The 20,751-nt window shown below is 38.5% G+C and overlaps 1 protein-coding gene across 1 annotated transcript in view; it reads right to left on the bottom strand.

Annotated features, from left to right (window-relative positions):
• patj (PATJ crumbs cell polarity complex component) overlaps positions 1-20,751 on the bottom strand; it is a 259,683-nt gene that overhangs the window by 129,432 nt on the left and 109,500 nt on the right. The window contains 6 exon segments of the mRNA XM_030132683.1: positions 13,330-13,429; positions 18,216-18,275; positions 18,361-18,471; positions 18,564-18,741; positions 19,682-19,753; positions 19,845-19,925. Coding sequence (XP_029988543.1) covers positions 13,330-13,429; positions 18,216-18,275; positions 18,361-18,471; positions 18,564-18,741; positions 19,682-19,753; positions 19,845-19,925 — 602 coding nt within the window.

Raw genomic sequence — 20,751 nt, 5'->3', positions numbered from 1 at the left:
TGTGATCCACTCTGCAGTCACATGTTCCGAGGCTCCATGACAAAGCCGGATTCTGGGACATGGACAACTAAACAGAAGCCAGCTTCTTTCTCATAAACGTGTTTTCGGTGCAGATTTGCGTCTGCTTTTACTGGCTGTAGCTGCAGACAGCTGGGAACAAAACACCACAACAAGCCATAAAGTGTGCCGTTTGGCCCGGACCCCCACACAGATGCTCGTTCCACTCCACGCCAAACACCACCATGCACTTGGCGGGAATTAAACGGAGCTGTAATTGAGTCAAATCATCTGACTTAACTCTTAATCACGAAGCAGCCGACGGGTGTTGGGTTGTAGAAAAGTGGAGCTGAAGGAAAGAGAAAAAGATCATAAAAGGGTCTGTGGGTTTGCACAGTTCTTCTAAAAACTACAATAAATAAAGTGTTTATTTGAGGGAAAACATCTGTATTTTTACTCCTTTTCAGAGCATGGAAATAAGACCGGCTGCACTGATGGAAAGGCAACAGTTGTTCTTCCACCTCAGTGTTGGTGAAATGTCTTATCTGTAATTATTAAATGGTCTTTTTATCTGTGCAGACTGGGGAGGACTGTCACATTTGTTCTCTATGCGGCTCAGGTTGGTCTGACAAGATGAAAAACCAGGACTTATTTTCATTTCGCTAATGGAAAAAATGAAAATCAAGCCCTTTTTAATCCTTCAATAAAACACAAAAAAGCACAGTGGTTGGTTTCAGATGCTCATTTTAGTATTTTACAATGAAAACTAATAAATACTGGCTCTTGTTTTCAAATAATACAGATAAAAGTAATAAAGATAATCTAATGACCCAAACACACAGGTCTATGAGCTTTATGTCCACACACATGCATGTGTCTGTATTTAGATCCAATCTGATATGTGTGAAGGATGAACAGCAGGAAAAAGAACCGTTTCAGGGTAAAAACAGTTTATACTTTACATGTCTTTAAAGGTGCAGGAGACTTTTCCTCAGGTCTGTCCATCCTCAGTCCTCTCCTCAGTTTCATTCGTCTGTTCGTCTGTCTGTCATTCCTCAGCTGAGTCTCTGTCGTTACACTGAACAGTTTCTTAGTTCCATCCACCACAAACAGACCATGTGTTTACATTCAGAGAACACCAGGAGGAACTGGGCATCTGAAGAACTTTGTTGCGCCGTGCATTGTGGGAAACGGAGGCTCGTGCAGACACCTGACAGCAGCAGCTGGAACAGACACGACGTGGAAACGGCAGGAGCTCCTTCCCTCTGTGCAGATTCCTGCAGCCGTTTCCACGTTTCAGTCTTTTCTGTGTGTTTGTTTCAGCCATCTAATATCATATGGTTGCACTGCTGCTGTCAGGCAGCTGTGTGAGCCTCCGTTTCCCACAATGCACGGCGCGACAAAGTTCCTCAGATGCCCAGTTCCTCCTGGTGTTCTCTGAATGTAAACACATGGTCTGTTTGTGGTGGATGGAACTAAGAAACTGTTCAGTGAAATGACAGAGACTCAGCTGAGGAATGACAGACAGACGAACAGACGAATGAAACTGAGGAGAGGACTGAGGATGGACAGATCTGAGGAAAACTGGACACAGAAGTCTACTGCACCTTTAATGTTCAGACAAGATGAGATTTATGGCATTAATCTACTGATGTTTTATACCAGCAACATAGATAGATAGATAGATAGATAGATAGATAGATAGATAGATAGATAGATAGATAGATAGATAGATAGATAGATAGATAGATAGATAGATAGATAGATAGATAGATAGATAGATAGATAGATAGATAGATAGATAGATAGATAGATAGATAGATTTCCAAACTCCTCCTCATATTTTCAGGTTAAACTCATGTATGTGTGAAGGACTCAACCAACATTAGACTCTTCTGTTTTAGTTGTGAACTTGTATTAGAATGTGGTTTTGCATTGTACGCCGTCCAGTGAAGATCCAGTAAAGGTCTGGAACAGACAGTAGTGGATCAAATGTGCCTTTAGCTCTGGTTGGTTTGACAGGAAAACAAACAGGATTCATGGTTTTTCTATGAACGCTCTGATGTGTAAAAGACGCATTCAAATAATAAACAGCTCCACGGCTCTGAATAAATAACAAATCACAACATTTACTCATTAGTTTCAGTATGAAAGGCAGATTTATATTTTATTCAAGACATTTTAAAGCCTGGAGGTTTAAACATTTTATGAATTTTTTTTTAATCTACTCAGTTACGTTTTCACTTCTGGACAGAAAATCAAACCGATGCAGAAAGTAAAGTCATAAATGAAAGCAGATCCCAGGTCTGATCATTATTTTCAACTGTAATATGAACAACTCTAGAAAACAGTCTGAAAGCAGATCACATCAGAAGGATTATTTTCTTCTATTTAATATGTGAAAGAAGTAAATAATTTGGTGCAGATGGGGCGTTACACACATGCAACTTCAAACAGGATTTATAAGAAAAAAAGAAAAACACAAGGAAAATAAAAACCAGTCTATGAGGTTAAAACTGTTTCTGCTTCTGTGACGACAATAAAACTGACAGTGACTTCAATGATAAACAGGAAATGGACAAAAGTCTGTGGACACCTTGAATCCAGGTGTTTCTTTTCTAACAGGGCTCTGGGATCCAAAACAATAAGGACTAATGTCGGAATAGAGTTTGATATTATGGGATAGATATCGTTGCACTGGTTCGTTTGGGCTACATTGTCATCTTTGCTTCCAAAATGTTTCAGAGATGGTTTGGACTTCATTTCTCTCAACACTGATTTGTTTTTTGTCCATATCTCTGATTTTAAATGTTCTTCCTCTAAATTTCTAAAATATTTTTCATGCACTGACTGTAAATAATAATTTTCTACCACAACTAACCATCTACTTTCTTCTCATCTCCCACTAGTTGCTTTTCCATTGACCCTCAAATTGTGCGAATATAGTTTGCGCATAAAAATTTGCCTAATGGAAAAACGACGATTTCAAAAGTCATGTTTTTGGATGAAAAATTTTTGCACTTGCAAGAGGCGTTCTTTTTGGGCACAAAACTGCAATAGAAAGCCCCTTTTGTACAACTACAGTCAAGTGAACAAAAAAAAAAAAAAAAACAGATGTTGATGAATGTTACAGCAAGTGAAGGAGAAGAAGAGTTTGGTTTGTGTGGACACACAGGAAACTCAATCATTTTCTAATTTCGTACAGGAGGGGTAACGAGCATTCTAGATTCAAAACTACACATATTTATGTTTGTCGACATGTTTATGGAATGACTTCTCGTGTCATCTTGAGATAACAAACAAACAAATCATTTGTGATTTAATAGAAAAAACGACATTACGCACTTCTGTTTTTTCAACATTTAGTAAATATCAGCAAAACTGTGTCTAATGGAAAAGCCACTACTAAGGAGGAAAAATCTCCCATTAAACTTTAAGGAAATATAGATGTTTATAAATTATATGGACATAAATATTGGGACACATCATGTCTACAGCTGTAAAATGTTCTGTTCATGAGGATTTCAGACATAAACACCAATTATTCCTTTGATTTTAGAAATTTAGAGGTATAATATTTAAAATCACAATCATGGATAAAAAAAAAATGTTGAGAGAAATTAAGTCCAAACCACCTCTGAGGCGTTTTGGAAGCAAAGACGACAACTTAAACCAAACTAACCAATGTAATAATATTTAGCACAATATAAAACTATATTATGACATTTGCCAACACCTGAACTCAACATGTCCACATACTTTTGTCCAGATAGTGTAGGTTCAGAAACAGGACTGATTCCATCCCAGAGTAAAAATCTTATTTGATTTTAAAATCAACCCGATCAGAAGACGACTGGATCACCCAAACCACCCCATCACCCTCCAAGCAGCACTGAATCACAAACCGAAAACCCCCAAAACCAGCAGCAGGAAAAATCACAAAGCCCTCAAAAACAGCCCCGTCCGCCCGCCAACGAAAACCCAACGTACCCAGATCAGACGGAGGCGGAGCCAGCGGAAAAACCCGGAAAACCCAGAGGAGTAAAGGACGGAGAGAAGAAAAAGGAGCAAAAAGTCAAATAAGACGTGGTCCAGTCGGATGTAAGCGGCGGGCGGGCGGGCGGGCGAGGGACTGCTGCTCAAACAAGGCCTGCAACGACAGAAACACACATGTTAACACACACACACAACACAACACACACAACAGGTTCGATATGGACCAACTGTCACTCACATCTGCTGGGACACAAGGAGAAACTTCACTACTGACCTTTGAGCACTGTTTTTAGACAAACGCTCAGGCTAATTTGACGTCATCGTTAACCCGTCAGGTCCACCAAGTCCTTAATGAATCAGAATCACCTTCTGACATCTTTATATTTGTTCCATGAAGACGGATTCAATTATTCCCAACAGTCTGTCGTCTTTATTTGGTTTCTTTTCTCCTGCCTGCAGTCACACTGCACAAAATCTAAATCTGACCTAGTGCCTTTTTCTCATTTCTAGTCCAAATATCTCCTCACATTTAAAATCAGACAGAATCACCTAAAGAGGAACTTTTCAGTCAGATATAAGAACTGATTTATAGACAATAGATCTGGAAAATCTGATTTTAAGAAATCTGACCAAGATCATTTTCACTTGTTCCATCGGCAGATTTTTTTTTTTTTTGCTTAATTCAAGACTTTTTTTTTTTGCCTAATTGAAGCAAAAAAAATCTGCCAATGATTCGCAATTTATTAGTGAATAAATGTTCAGGTTCTGCATGTAACACCAGTGGACACGATGGGTTCCACACCAAACCTGGAATGAGACTGAGACTGATGAAAAACCCACATGAGTGGATTAGAAAAACCACTATTGAACACAGTGTCTGTATTTAGAGTCTGTAGAAGAGCATTTACACACATGCTCTCACATCTAATGCACTGACACCTAGGCAGATTTAATGTCCATATTTGGGTCCTATTTTTGGACCCAATATTTGATTAAAAATTCATTAATTATGGGATGGATCAGAGCAAGAGGATCATTTTTGTGCATTTCTCTGAGGTCATCATTAGGTCCATCCTGGGGTAAATCTGTCTACATTTACCTTTGATTATCGGGTCTAAAAAGCTGGAAAAGCGACAGATACTAGACGCACCCACATCACGCTGCGGGCCGGATGGGACCCTGTTCTGGTCCAGTTTTGGCCCACGGGCCGCATGTTTGAGCCCCTGCCCAAGTGAAAGGACAGCTGCTGACTGGTGTTCGCTGGTTTCTTACTTTAAAGATGACATTCATTGTCTTTGTCAGGTAGCTGACTGTTTGATATGAAAAGGTGGATTCAATCTGCTAGAACAAAACCACACGTAAAATCTGTCAAAGTACAATAACATTTGTTGCTGAAGACAGGACAGAGGTTCTGGCTCATTTTCTGCAGGTGAGTTCAGGTATTTGAAGGCTGAAATTCCAGTGAGTGTATTTATATTCTGCTGTGGGAGTCTGCTGAGACATGCTGCGACCCACTTAAAGCCGTCTGAGGTGGAAAATCAGAAAACACAGACAGCCGAGCGCCGCTAATGATGCTAACGCTAACCCAGATATTCCGCTCACTGCAGACGCCTTCCTGCTGCAGGGAAACGATGCATGTGCTTAACCCTTTAAGGACCACCGTTAGAACAGGCCGCCTAGATTTATTCATGTTTTTTAGCAATCAAAGTGTCGAAAAATGTCTTTTGCACCTTTTTTCAGGAAGAACGTAACTTTCAATATCTGGCTATTAAGTATCATTATTAAATGCTTAGAACAGTGTGTTGTAAAAATAAATAAATACAAAATTTAAAAACAATACACTTGAATTTTTTATATTTATTATGGAAAACAACTGTAAATGTGTATAACAAAATTTTATGAAAATACAGAAATAAACTTCTAACTGTTTCCATGTGCTCAAAGATTTTAGTTTGTCTAAATCAGGGCTGTCAAACTCATGTTAGTTCAGTTCCACATTCAGCTAAATTAGATCTGCAGTGGCCGAACCAGTAAAATAATAACATAATAATATATAAATAAGGTCAACTCCAAACTTTTCTCTATGTTTTAGAGCGAAAAAAGTAAATTTACCTTATGAAAAGGTTTACATCTACAAACTCTCCTTTCAAAAGATGTGAATAACATGAACAAACTGAAAAAATCAGTGTAATTTGAACACTATTCTGCCTCAGTTTATCATTTCCACATGTACATTAGAACTGACAGATCACAGTGGATCTACAAACACAAAACATTTAATAACAGACAGAATATTGGTACAATTGTACTTCTCTTAAGACATTTCAGGTTGTTCATATTTGTTCAGGTTATTCACTTTTTTTTTTGCGAAATTATACTTTGTAAATGTAAATATTTTCATGTATTTACACTAAAACAAAGACAGAAATTTGGAGTTGTCATTATTTAAATGTTATCATAATAGTATTTGACTGGTCCTGCCCACTGCAGATTGAACTGGTCTGAATGTGGAACCTGAACTAAAAGGATTGTTTATAACTTAGTGTAATTTTTGCATTTCACAAATTCATCCCCAGGGCTGGACTGGACCCTTTGGTGGGCCGGATTTGGCCCCTGGGCCGCATGTTTGACACCTGTGGTCTAGATCATTGTGTGTCCATGATGTTATTATTACTGACAAAAACAGCCATCATCTGATTCCAATACACACACTGCATCTGTGTATGCCCTGGAGAGATCTGCATAGAGAGTCACACATTTATACATATATTTATATAATATTTACAGCTAAAATACAACTATCAATGGACTACACAAACCGCACAAATACAGATAAAAAAGGCACAAACCCCCCCCCCACACACACACACATCAAAACTCGACAAAAACACAACAAAGCACTGTAGTAGAACACTCCAAAACAGCACCATCACTATTATATACAGTTATTTCCAAGAATTCACCACTAAAACGTCGCTAAAATGCTGCTAAAGTAATACAAATCTTCCATGTCTCTCTCACCGACTGCACTCTGCTGCTGTCTGCTCCGCCCACTGCCACCCCTCCCCCTCAGCCAATGATGGTGCATGTAAAACTGTGGCACCTGTTAAACACCCTGATGGATCACAGGGTTTGATGTAGGTGGAGTCTTTGTCCAGCGATGCTAACCCTGACCCTGGTCTGGTCTCTCATCTGGTCCCTGATCTAGTCCCTGATCCAGTCCTTGACCTGGTCCCTTATCTAGTCCCTGATCTGGTCCCTGATCTAGTCCTTGACCTGGTCCCTTATCTAGTCCCTGATCTGGTTCCTGATCTAGTCCCTGATCCAGTCCCTCATCTGGTCCTTGATCTGTTCCCTGATCTGGTCCCTGATCAGCTGACCCTTTCTTATCAGGAACATTCCCATTTGTCCTCTGCTCTGTGGTGAACATTCCCATTTGTCCTCTGCTCTGTGGTGAACATTCCCATTTGTCCTCTGCTCTGTGGTGAACATTCCCGTTTGTCCTCTGCTCTGTGGTGAACATTCCCGTTTGTCCTCTGCTCTGTGGTGAACATTCCCGTTTGTCCTCTGCTCTGTGGTGAACAAATCCCGTTTGTCCTCTGCTCTGTGGTGAACATTCCCATTTGTCCTCTGCTCTGTGGTGAACATTCCCGTTTGTCCTCTGCTCTGTGGTGAACATTCCCGTTTGTCCTCTGCTCTGTGGTGAACATTCCCGTTTGTCCTCTGCTCTGTGGTGAACATTCCCGTTTGTCCTCTGCTCTGTGGTGAACAAATCCTGTTTGTCCTCTGCTCTGTGGTGAACATTCCCGTTTGTCCTCTGCTCTGTGGTGAACATTCCCGTTTGTCCTCTGCTCTGTGGTGAACAAATCCCGTTTGTCCTCTGCTCTGTGGTGAACATTCCCATTTGTCCTCTGCTCTGTGGTGAACATTCCCATTTGTCCTCTGCTCTGTGGTGAACATTCCCATTTGTCCTCTGCTCTGTGGTGAACATTCCCGTTTGTCCTCTGCTCTGTGGTGAACATTCCCGTTTGTCCTCTGCTCTGTGGTGAACATTCCCGTTTGTCCTCTGCTCTGTGGTGAACATTCCCGTTTGTCCTCTGCTCTGTGGTGAACATTCCCATTTGTCCTCTGCTCTGTGGTGAACATTCCCGTTTGTCCTCTGCTCTGTGGTGAACATTCCCGTTTGTCCTCTGCTCTGTGGTGAACATTCCCGTTTGTCCTCTGCTCTGTGGTGAACATTCCCGTTTGTCCTCTGCTCTGTGGTGGTTGGAACAGATCCTTTCATGTTTCTTTGACTTCAGATGAAATTTCATTGATGTTAAACCTGCTTTACAGTTTCATTGTAATGAAATTGTCAGTGAACGCATCATTAGTTCCATCCATAACTGTGGTTCGATGGATGCTGAGCTCTACTGGTTTTCTACATTCTAATCACATCCTTTCACTAGATCAGAATTAATTAAAAGTACTTATAATAGTGGAAGATAGAACTGTGAATCTATATGTTTGATAGAACTTGGGAATAATTCTTCTTCTTCTTCTGTGACCAAGTAGTGAAACATTTATTATAGATGCGACCTCAAGGGTTTTCTGGACTAATGTGCTAATGTGAGGAGAAAAAAGAAAAAAAGAAATGAGCTGTACTTAGAAATGACAAAATCCAATTAACACCAAGTGATATACAAATTAAGAACACCAGATGTGGAGAAATGTCAAGAAGCAATTAATATTCCAGGACCAGAAGAAGAAAAGGTCATGTTGAAGAGCTGCTCTATTGATTTTCTGAAAAAAAACAAAAAAAACATGTGGGCTAGTAATTATTTACAAAGCTGTGGATATTTGTACCTGCGCCAGGAGCTATTGTGATCACTTTGCTTTGTGTGTTTGTGTGCGTGTGTGTGTTTGTTTGTTTGTTACGTCAGACGTACTTTATTGTCATTCATTAATGCACCATCAGTACCTTATTAAACGAAATTTCGGTGCTTAGCTCAACACTGTGTCAGTTTATAAAAAATAAATAAAAACACACCTCGCAAAATATAAAATTAGCCTAAAATACTGTAAACACTTTGAATGTGTATGTATAAAAATTGAAATAAAAGTGTAAAAGACTAAAATCTAAAGTGCACAGTGCAGTAAAGGGGCAGCCGCAGCTTTGGAGCAGGACCGATTTTCTCTGTTCGTTAGCAAGATAACTCCAAAAGTTATGGAGGGATTTTCATGAAATTTTCAGGAAATGTTGATACTGGCACAAGGAAGAAATGATTACATTTTGGTGGTGATCGGGGTGTGTGTGTGTGTGTGTGGGGGGGGGGGGGGGGGGGGGGGCTCACTGATCTGCCTTGGTGGAGGTCTGCGCTCTCCGAGTGCTTTTCTTGTTCTTCATTTATTTGCAGAACCATGAGTCGAACCATAATCTGTTTTATTTTATTATCTTCTCATCAATAAAATAAACCAGGGATAAAAATAGATTGACTTTTTCATCAACAAATGTGACAAATTGTGTCATGTGGTACAGAGGCAGATGAACACAAGTTAACTCCACACAAATGTCACCAGCTCGAGGCTGGAGGTGTTTTTAAAAAAAAAGAGTCAACTAGTTCCAGTGTCCCTGTTTGTCAGCGTCCTGTTCTATTTGAACCAATCCCAGTTGAAAGTGTGAGGTTGTTCTGGCATTTCTCAGAACTCAAGATGGCGGAGGACGCCATCTTGAATTCTGAGAAATGCTCAAGGTTGCACAACTAGCAACCCAGTTAATTTAGCTGTACTAACCATATGTGACACACTTCCATGACAAAAGTTCACTGGTATTAACACTGCAGGGTCAAAATCATGGACACTGGACTATGAAGATGACTGAGAAGGGGAAGACGCCGCTAGACACAGCACCTTTCTGCATTTTCGATGGAAACCAGAATGAAAACACCTTCTTCTTCTACTCTTTTTATTACAGGCATGTGTAAGGCACCTAGAGCTGAAACGATTAATCAGCTCAAAGTGATAAAAAAAAAACCTCATTCAACTACAACTCTGCTGAATCACAGCTTTGTTTCCTTCATTTCTCTGCTGTTAAACATTGGTTCCACTGTTGTGTTTCACACGGACGCTTATTGTGACGCACAAAGAAGCTTCAATTCAGGAAAACTGACATAGAATATTTCCCTTCAATCAATTCGAGTCGATTAATCGAATTGTGAATTTTTGCATTGACTTTGAACACCTAACGGATGAATGGGTTGGAGCTCTAAATGTAGCCTACAGCGCCACCTCCTGACCAAACCACAGCCTGGTGCCTTCAAACCAAACCAGTTTATTTTCCTCTCATGTTGGTGGACATTTCATGCAGACAGACTTATTGGGTGTGAGACTTTGTACACCTCATCACAGACAAATAGAGCTGATTTAAGACTGAATGAGTCACTGATATTTGGCAGAAGATGACCGCAAACACACACACACACACACACACACACACACACACACACACATCTAACAGTAACAGATGGTCACATTCAGTCTGTCTGAGGTCACAGCCAAACCCAGACAAAGCTCATTCATCTCAACTCACTCGGACTCTTTGGACGTAGAACCAAACCAGCCAAAGGTTCTGTTCTGCTGAGTCGGCAAACGCAGAACAACTGAAACATGACAACGGTAGAGGTTTGGACACGTCTGATCCACCGCCTGGTCACATGGATGGAAACGGAACTGACAGATACGTCTGTGTTCACTAAACACCATCTGGTAATAAACAGATTTATACTATTTCTACTGTGGACTGACTTTAACCCATGAAGACCCTCTGAGTTCACACATATGGAACTGTTCTGAAGTGATTATCAACATTTATTATGATATCATCCTGTGTACTTCACATTTTTCAGTGTAAATCATGTATTTTCCCGTATTTAATTCATGTATCATGTACATCACAGGTATTCAATTAAAAATCACTGAGGTCCAGTTATTAAAATTTCCTCCAAGTAAACCAGTTCTGTCAAACTCCTGTGAGTTCAGTTCCACATTCAGCTAAATCGGATCTGCAGTGGACCGGACCACTCAAATAATCACAGAATAACAGAGAAATAATGTCAACTCCAAACTTTTATCTATGTTTAAGAGCGAAAAAAAAAAGTAAATTTACATTATGAGAAGGTTTACATCTACAAACTATCCTTTCAAACAATGTGAATAACATAAACAAACTGAAAAAATAAATGTAATTTGAACAATATTCTGCTTCAGTTTATCATTTTACACATGTACATTATAACGTACAGATCACAGTGGATCTACAAACACACAAAACATTTAATAACAGACAGAATCTGGTTAAAATTGTACTGACTTCTCTTTAGACATTTCAGGTTGTTCATATTTGTTCAGGTTATTCACATTTTTTGCGAAATTATTCTTTGTTTTAGTGTAAATGCATGAAAATATTTACATTTCCAAAGAGAAACATGTGCAGTTGTCATTATTTCTGTGTTACTATGACAGTATTTGACTGGTCTGACCCACTGCAGACTGAACTGGTCTGAATGTGGAACCTGAACTAAAAGGATTGGTCATATCTTAGTGTAATTTTTGCACTTCACAAATTCATCCCAGGGCCGGACTGGACCCTTTGGTGGGCTGGATTTGGGCCCTGGGACACGTCTGACACCTGTGAAGTAAAAGGTCCGAACCCAAGCCCAACTTGTGTCTTTGAGCCTTCCCCAATGTCCACATTTTCATATGGTTTCAACAATATTTACTGCCAGTTTTCAATGCAGGAAATGTTGAACAGAGTGCACAGCTAGCTCTGTTAGCATAAGTCCCAGTAGTCCCAGGCAAATACATTTAAGGCCCTTATTTCAGATTAAAGAAAACACAAACCTCAGAATAAAATAAATCAAAAAGTGCAAACAGAGGTGAATAAACTCTTCTTCTCTTTGCCTCAAACAGGTTAATAACAGATGGGTAAGGGTTGGTCTTCCTCTGACTTTAGTGTTTGTAGAATAGTGACACAGTTCCCTCCACAGCTCCACCTACTGTTTGGGCCCTGCACCACCTACTCGTACCCCGGCACGGGCGGCGGTACGTGTTTGTGAACGCAACATGTGCAGGAAAGGTGTGAATTTATCCAAGTGCAGTACAGACTCGTGTACGCAGTGTGAAAACGCCCTAAAAAACAAGTTTTTCACATGAACTCTCCTTGTTTTGGAGCAGACACGCTGTCATCGCTGTGTCTTCGTCTGCTCTGGAGCCGCACCGCTCAGGGTGAACGAGCCATTTGATTGGCTCATCTGAGTGAAGCCACTGTCGTATTAACTGAAGCAGCAGCGCCCCCTGTCTACAGCCGCCACCGTCACAAAAAATACTTCATGAAAATGATCCATTCTCATGAATTTATCAGAGATCGGTCCTGGGTCTGGACAGAACCATCAGTGGGTCCGGGTCTGGACCGAGGTCCACCATCTGGTGATGTCTGATGTAGATGTTCAGAAAAGCTCCGAGGAAATTCAAAGGTTATTGTATTAAAAAAAGGGAAAACTAGGGAAAAAAAACTACTTTTTCATTAAATATATCGTTAACTGAACATAAAAACAAGATGTCTTCTTTTTATACTTCATTTTTTCTCTGGTGTGTTGTCTTTTCTCTGCACTTACTTACATGTTGCTGCAATTAACTGTTAAATTTCCCTGGGGTGGAATAAATAAAATGATATTAGATCTGATCTTTAACAGTATATTCTGAACTGGTGCTGTTGAAGATTCAGTTTAATGAGGATTCTGAGGATGTGTGCAGTGTGTTTGGAATAAGTGCCTTTCTTTGCTCGTTTGTTCCAACACTCCACCCTCATTTCCACTCAGCTGAAGTAGAAACAACAGACAAACGGATAAACACAGCGACTGTTAAACATTAAGACAAGACATCCAGAGGTTTATGGATGTGAACGAATAGGACAAAGTCAACCTTTAGGAAAACAGGAATATTTCTGGGATATTCATTTTCATTAGCCATGTCAACGGCTTATTAGGGATTAAGTCTGTTTTTTATGACAAAAACCAGAATATTATGTGGATGTAAAAGTCAACGATCTGTGTCAAACTGGGAGACAGATAAAACGACGCAGATCCACCTGACAGAGCACAGCCAAAAGACGACAAATACCAACACCAGCCTGTCCACACCACCTCTGAACCAACGCTGGAAGCACATGGAAAAGCACATGGAAAAGCACATGGAAAAGCACATGGAAGAACCACCAGGAGAACATCTGACCTCCTGCTGAGGACTTTCAGCGTTCAGGACCGTTCATGGTGGATAATTAAAAAAGGAAAAGTGTCTGACCTTTGGCCTGCTCCAGGTCCGACTTCAGCTCCTGTGACGATTGGCTGGGAGGTCTGTAGGGCGGGGGCTCCCTCAGAGGGGGCGGGGTCACACCTGGTTTCTACGGAAACACAGTCTCTGTTACTCACATTTTCTATCAAGTTCAGTTTAGTGTTAAAATCTGTGCACTGGAAAAAAATGCCCCTCTAAAAACAAGTAAACAAAAAATTAACACAAGATATATTTGTTTGAATTAAGCAAAAAAAAATCTGCCAATGGGACAAATGAAAATTATCTTCATAAGATTTCTTAAAATCAGATTTTCCAGAGCTATTGTCTCTAAATCCGTTCTTATATCTGACTGAAAAGTTAGTCTTTAGGTGATTCTGTCTGATTTTAAAAATGAGATATTTTAACTAGAAATTAGAAAAATACACTTGGTTAGATTTGGATTTTTTCCAGTGTACTTTTTTCTCTTGATTAAATCGGTGAAGTTGTAATTTCATAAAAATGAAACCAGATAAACAGACTGTTTTCACTGTGAGGGAATAGTATGTTTATAATGTGATCTGAAAATGCAAATTATTCCTATTTCCAGAACATTTCACATCGAACATGTGCAGCTCAAATCCATCAGTCCAGTCACTTTATTTAATGGAGTCAAACATATTCAATAATATCAACATTAATAACCGATATTTCCAGTATATTTCTGTTGTTTTTATTTAGAATAACTTAACCTTCCAGTATCCAGATGAGTACATTATGCACACTTTGTACTTCATTAGTTTTAGGTCAGAATTCAAAAGTTGTTGATTTTTGTCTGGGTTTTTTTTGTTTTGTTTTTTTTTATTCTGACCCATCCACTAAAATCAGCACATTACTATGTTAAATTCCTACATTAACACCCTTTTACTGAGTGAGTAAAAAATACACATTGACTGAATGTTGGTGTTAATCACTGACATGTGCCAGGATGAAAAAAATCAAACATAATTAATCCAATTTTTATGTAGAATATGAGGAAAAAAAGAGGAGTTTTTGTGTTTTTGTCTCAAAGAATATGATTTGTTTACATTACAAACCTGGCATTTAAAGGGTTAAAAATATGACAATTATTGAGTATTTTTGTTTAACCCATAAAGACCCAAACATCCACCGACAACCTAAACCGTCTACTGATCTAAACTGTTTAATTCCTGTTGGTCCACTAATCCTATCAATCCATGTCAGTAACTGGTGTCAAATACAGTTCTTCATCTTTTCATGGTCATCAGATATGACCATATTTGGATGTTCAGAGGCTCCATAGTTACCGTGGAAACACCGTCATCTTCTCCAACACTGATTCTCCAGTCAGACCCATGCAGTTGGATCAATGACAGTGGATGGACACACTGGGTTTAAGTTCAGTTCATGAGAGATTAGACTGAAAAAGTCACTTTTTCTTCAGTTTTCTCTGTTTTCGATATAAAATCCCTCAACTTTAATCTGAGCTTTTATAAACATCTACATGACCAGTGAATTGAATATGAGACAATAATTGATTTATACTTAAAAATGCTAAATACAGAGCATAATATTGGAATAAATGGTGAGAAGTCAGATAAGAAAGGTCAGAAATAGAGAAAAATTCATTTTGGAATTGCCCCAAAAGTAACACTGGGTCTTTATGGGTTAAGGCTCAAGTTGATGAAATACAAAACATTTTTTTACGCGTATGAAATGTTTTTACATCACTACAGAGCTGTGCAGATAATGTGCTTTCAATGGGCAGGATACTGCAGGGATAATACAACATTATTCTTTTCTTTTCCTTTTCTTAAATCCATCTGCAGATTGTCTTCTCTCTCGGTTCAGAGCTGATGCTGTGCTGCCCTCTGCTGGACTCACACATACAGTAACTGTCTTTATCATCCCTAGGGGAAAAACTAACAACTTAGGAAAAACTAACAACTCACAAAACACACATTTAAATAATGTTATTCAAAAACATGAATATATTCTCACATAACATTTTATTTAACAATTAACTTCATTTTGGTTTGTGGGGTTCCTTCGTTCACTTCATCTTCATACATTTTTCATTCTGTACTTTATTGTTTCTCACGTGCAGTAGATTTAACACGTACAGACTGTTTCTTTATTGCTATTTGTCTTATTATCTGCTTGAACAGACCTTTGAAAAACATTCATTTGCTTCTAGTAGTTTTTTTAAGGACTAAATATTGTCAAAATCACTTTGGATTAATAAGGAAAACATCCTCAGATACTATATTCTTTTTTTCCTGCAAATTTGCTCAGTTCAGGGTTCAACGGTGCCAGATTTCTGTGTCTTTGAGACCAATATGAATGCAGTGGAAAAGATTTTTTTTAGGTCTATTTACATTTGCACATCTCCAATCATCTGATAATTTAAGAGATCATGTAAGCAGTATAATGGAAAACAGATAACAGCAGTAATCTGTGAGAACTCAGATTAACACTCCTGGAATTCTCCTTTTCTGCCTGGTACGCTGATGTCTTCCTGCACGTATACAGGATAATCTGATTTATTTCATTTTTTACATCTGCACATGTGCAAAAACAACGAAATCGTAGAAAACAGAAGTGACGCAGCTAATCATGGACGGAATACAATAACAGGACGTTTGAAAGAAATCCGATAATGGACTGAAACGTCTAAACCAGGGTTTATGATTATCGCATTTCTGAAGCGTATGTAAACGCGTCAGATCTGATGATTACAATTATCTGATTATTAATAGCTATGGATTTTTATGGTCCTGTAAACAGACTCTGTTTCCATCAGTGTTTCTATCATTGAGCGTGTTTAAATGACCATAAAAATCTGATAACTGTTAGTAATCACATAATTCCTAGAAGAGGAGACAAGGGGTAGTTTTTGGTTCAATTTGTTTGTTTGTTTGTTTACACTTTAGCAGCAAAACTAATGGTTGAATTCAACCCAGACTGGGTTTATAGATTACCAGTGAGCAAGGCTAGATGTAATTACAAAACATTTTTCTTTTTTTTTTTTTTATTCTTTTCATAAATATATTTATTGTCATTTTCATTGTTTTATACAAAATAGGCAAAAAACACAAACACATCAAAACAATCCCTATCAACAATCTTTTTTTTTCTCATTTACTTATAATGAGTGAAATTTCACGCCTATAAAAACATCAATTTTCTTTCAATTCACTTCAGACTTTACACATATATAGAGGCGACTGTTATGCTGACATCAGCTCATGCATAGACATGATGACATCAGCTGGATCGATGCAAAATAAGATACAATACGTGCGAGGGGCGGGGCTTGTGTCTGGAACCACTTGTTGTAATTATCAGATCTGACACGTTGGATGCATTTTAGAAATGCGATAATTGAAAAACCATGGTTTAGACGTCTCAGTCAATTCTTGGATTTCTTTTGGAGTACGTGCACATGGTGATAGAATCAAACTTCTGTTACTGTCTTCAACTCATGTTTCACTAATTAACTGCCATTTTCTATGATTTTTCGTTGTTTTTACACATGTGCAGATGTAACAGAACTACATAAATCAGATTACCCTGTATACATCCAAGAAGACATCGGAGGATTGGGGAGAAATCCAGGTGTGTTGATCTGATTTATTATAATCAGATTACTGCTGGTATGTGATAAAACAGATCAGATTATACTGTTTATAGCACAGGTGTCAAACATGCGGCCCGGGGGCCAAATCCGGCCCCCCAAAGGGTCCAGTCCGGCCCTGCAGGAGGAATTTGTGAAATGCAAAAATTACACTAAGATATAAACAGTCCTTTCAGTTCAGGTTCCACATTCAGACCAGTTCAATCTGCAGAGGACAGGACCAGTCAAATACTGTCAGAATAATCTAGAAATACTCACAACTCCACATTTCTCTCTTTGTAAATGTGAATATGTTCATGTATTTACACTAAAACAAAGTAAAATTTCACAAAAAATGGGAATAACCTGAACAAATCTGAACAACCTGAAATGTTTTATGAGAAGTAAGTGCAATTTGAACAAGATTCTGCCTGATACTAAATGTTTTGTGTATTTGTAGTGATTTGTAAGTTATAATGAACATATGGAAATGATAAAGTGAGGCAGAGTAGTGTTCAAATTACACTGATTTTTTCAGTTTGTTCATGTTCTTCACATTGTTTGAAAGGATAGTTTATAGATGTAAACCTTTTCATTGTTTAATTTGACTTTTTTCGCTCTAAAACACAGAAACTTTTGGAGTTGACATTATTTCTATATTACTCTGTTATTATTTGACTGGTTGGGCCCACTGCAGATCAGACTTGGCTGAATGTGGAACTGCACTAAAGTGAGTTTGACAGCCCTGGTCTATATGATCACTTGAATAATGGGATATTGATCAGAGTATTAGTGCGGACCTGGGATGTAGCGATTACCGGTATAACGATAAACCGCAGTAAAATTCCCAACAGTTAATACTACTGTTTAAATTGTAATTATCATGATAACCGTGTTTGATTACTGCACTTTCAACTCAAACTTGATCTGGAAAATGGTCAGACAGTGTCCATAAGGTTCCATCTTTAAAGCACATTTGTATGTTTGATGTTTACATGTTAATATTTGAATGTTTCTGCAACAGAAAGTACATTATGCCTATTATTGTATTTGTTTTTTTTTTGTTTGTTTGTTCTTTTTAAATACAGCTTGGTTAAATTATTTCAGTGTGTGTATTAGTACTTTCTGAACATTTGGAGCACATTTCAACAATACTGTGATCATAATGATAACCGTGGTCTGAAATGTTCATATGGTTCCATCCCTAGTGTGGACGTAAACGGTCTGACTGTTTCTATCAGTGTTTCCGTCTTCGTCCTTCTTGTCAGTTGGACGTTCTTACCGGAGACTCCGTCCTTTTCGCTTTGTGTTTGCTGTAGCTCTGAGAGTTGACGGACACAGGCTGAAACACAAACACACAGTTCTGCTACGTCTGTGCTGACATGGCACTAATGGTTCGTCTGTTGTGTGTCTTTGTGTGTCTGTACCCGTGGTGTCGCAGACAGACTCTGGACGATGAACACCACTGGACTCGGGGCTGATTTGATGGCGTTGACCGCCTCCTCGTGACTCGCCGTCCGCAGATCCACACCCGACACCTGAACACACAAACACCATGATAACACACACACGCTCCCCTGCAGCTCCAGGTGTTATACGGTACCGAACCAGGGATTAGACGGATCCAGACCTCCAGGATCTTGTCTCCGGTCTTCAGACACTGCGTCTTGGCTGCTGGACTGTCGGTTAAAACCTGTTTGATGAAGATTCCCTTCAGTTCTTCTCCGTTCCTCAAGCGTTTGATGATGTGACGTCCTCCCACGATGCTCAGGCCCAGAGACTGACCCTCCTCAGGCCACACCTCCACCCTGCACAAAACAAACAAAAACATGTGCATCCTAACTGAAAATTCTACATTTTTTTGTGTTCTAGCTGCATTTACTCATCCAGATTAGAGCGGTTTTTCTCAAATGGGGGTACGTGTACCCCGGGGGGTACTTGGAACAAGCCCAGGGGGTACTTGAAATTTTTTGGGAAAAATACATTAAATCCATGAACTGAATAGAAAAAAAATACAAAAAATAAATGACAATTAATACTCATACATATAATGAAATTGACTCCTGACCTTATTCTATTTCAATATTTTTATTTTCTATATTATTATTGTTTGTCATCTTGCTTACACTTTGGTACAATTTTAAGAATATTTCTATTTTATATTATTCAAGATGAGTTTATTAGAGTAATTAAGTAATTATTTTTTGTTGATGAAAGGTTCATTTATTCATTAGTGATTAATTTATTTTTCTTACCAATGGCAGAGGACACATTTCAGTTTATAATTTTCACATAAATTTACTTATAAAGATTAGTTATTTTTAATATATTTCAGTAATATGTTGGTTCTTTACAAAAGTTTGGAAATACAAACAAACACCTTTGGCACAGGAACAAATTTTGACTCCTTTTTTTTTTCAATTAAAAATGCTAAAGCGAGAGTTGAGAGTACTTGGCTAAAAACATATGTTTCAGGGGGTACTCCACTGTTGAAAAGTTTGACAACCACTGGATTAGAGAATAAGATAAGAAACTAATAATAAAAATAACTATAAAAACAGTGAAAAACAGGTAATTTCATATTAGAAAGTACTAGTAGAAATAAATAAAAAGGAAGTAATAATATTAAATAAGTCATGATGTCATAACGTTATAAACTGTACTATGTATACTTTAGTTTAACCCTCCCAGACCCTCATTTTCCAGTTCATTTTGGGGTGAACTGCCCCTCTATCTGTAGCATTTTACCTGCGGGGGGGTCCCCAGTGGCTGAAGGCTGGCGTCTCCTCTCCCTCCCCCTCCTCTCGCTCTGGAAGATCACTGGTTAAAAAAAAAGAAAAAAAAAAGACACAGGGATTGTTCAGGTTTCTGTATCCTCTCTTCTGATTGGCTGAGTGGGAGCGGTACCTACCTGTGGCCTCCTCTGATTGGTAGAGAGGCTCCTCCTCGGTTCCGCCTCTTCCTTCTTTCTGTGTTGACAATCCTTGCAGATCTAAGAAGTAAAAGTTTAAACAAACATTCTGTTTTAAGGAAACAGTTTAGTTTATTTCAAGGAAAAATGGAAATATAAGCAAAGGAAACAGATGGATATAGAAGCACTGAGATTAAATATTTAGAAGAAACTACACCGTTCATATTTAATTACATCCTCAAACCCTGAAGTCACAGGTGTCAAACATGTGGCCCGGGGGCCAAAACCGGCCCGCCAAAGGGTCCAGTCCGGCCCTGGGATGAATTTGTGAAATGCAGAAATTACACTGAAGATCTTAACAATCATACTGGGACAACTGAATCTAAAGTGGGTCAGACCAGTAAAATACGATCATAGTAACCTACAAATAATGAAAAAGGAAAATTTTTCTCTTTGTTTCAGTGTAAAAAAATTATATTACACAAAAATGTTTACATGTACAGACTAGCCTTTTACAAAAAATGGGAATAACCTGAAATGTCTTAAGAGAAGTCTGTGGAATTGTACCAATATTCTGCCTGTTACTAAATGTTTTGTGTATTTGTAGATCCACTGTGATCTGTAAGTTGTGTTGCATATGTATAAATGATAAACTAAGGTGTAATATTGTTAAAATTGCACTTATTTTTCCTAAGAATTTTCAGGTTGATCAGATTTGCTCATGTTGCGTTCAAGTACAGTTCGTAGATGTATGGAATTTGACTTTTTTCACTCACAAACATGGAAAAAAACTTTGGAGTTGACATTATTTCTAAGTTCTTATCCTATTATTTATATTATTTTACTGGTCCAACCCAATTTACATCATATTAGGCTGGATGTGGAACTGAACTAACATGAGTTTGAC

Source organism: Sphaeramia orbicularis, chromosome 4, assembly GCF_902148855.1.
Source record: "Sphaeramia orbicularis chromosome 4, fSphaOr1.1, whole genome shotgun sequence".
Taxonomy (NCBI): domain Eukaryota; kingdom Metazoa; phylum Chordata; class Actinopteri; order Kurtiformes; family Apogonidae; genus Sphaeramia; species Sphaeramia orbicularis.
The sequence above is the reverse complement of the archived record's forward strand: the minus strand, read 5'-3'. Positions and strand labels throughout refer to the sequence as shown.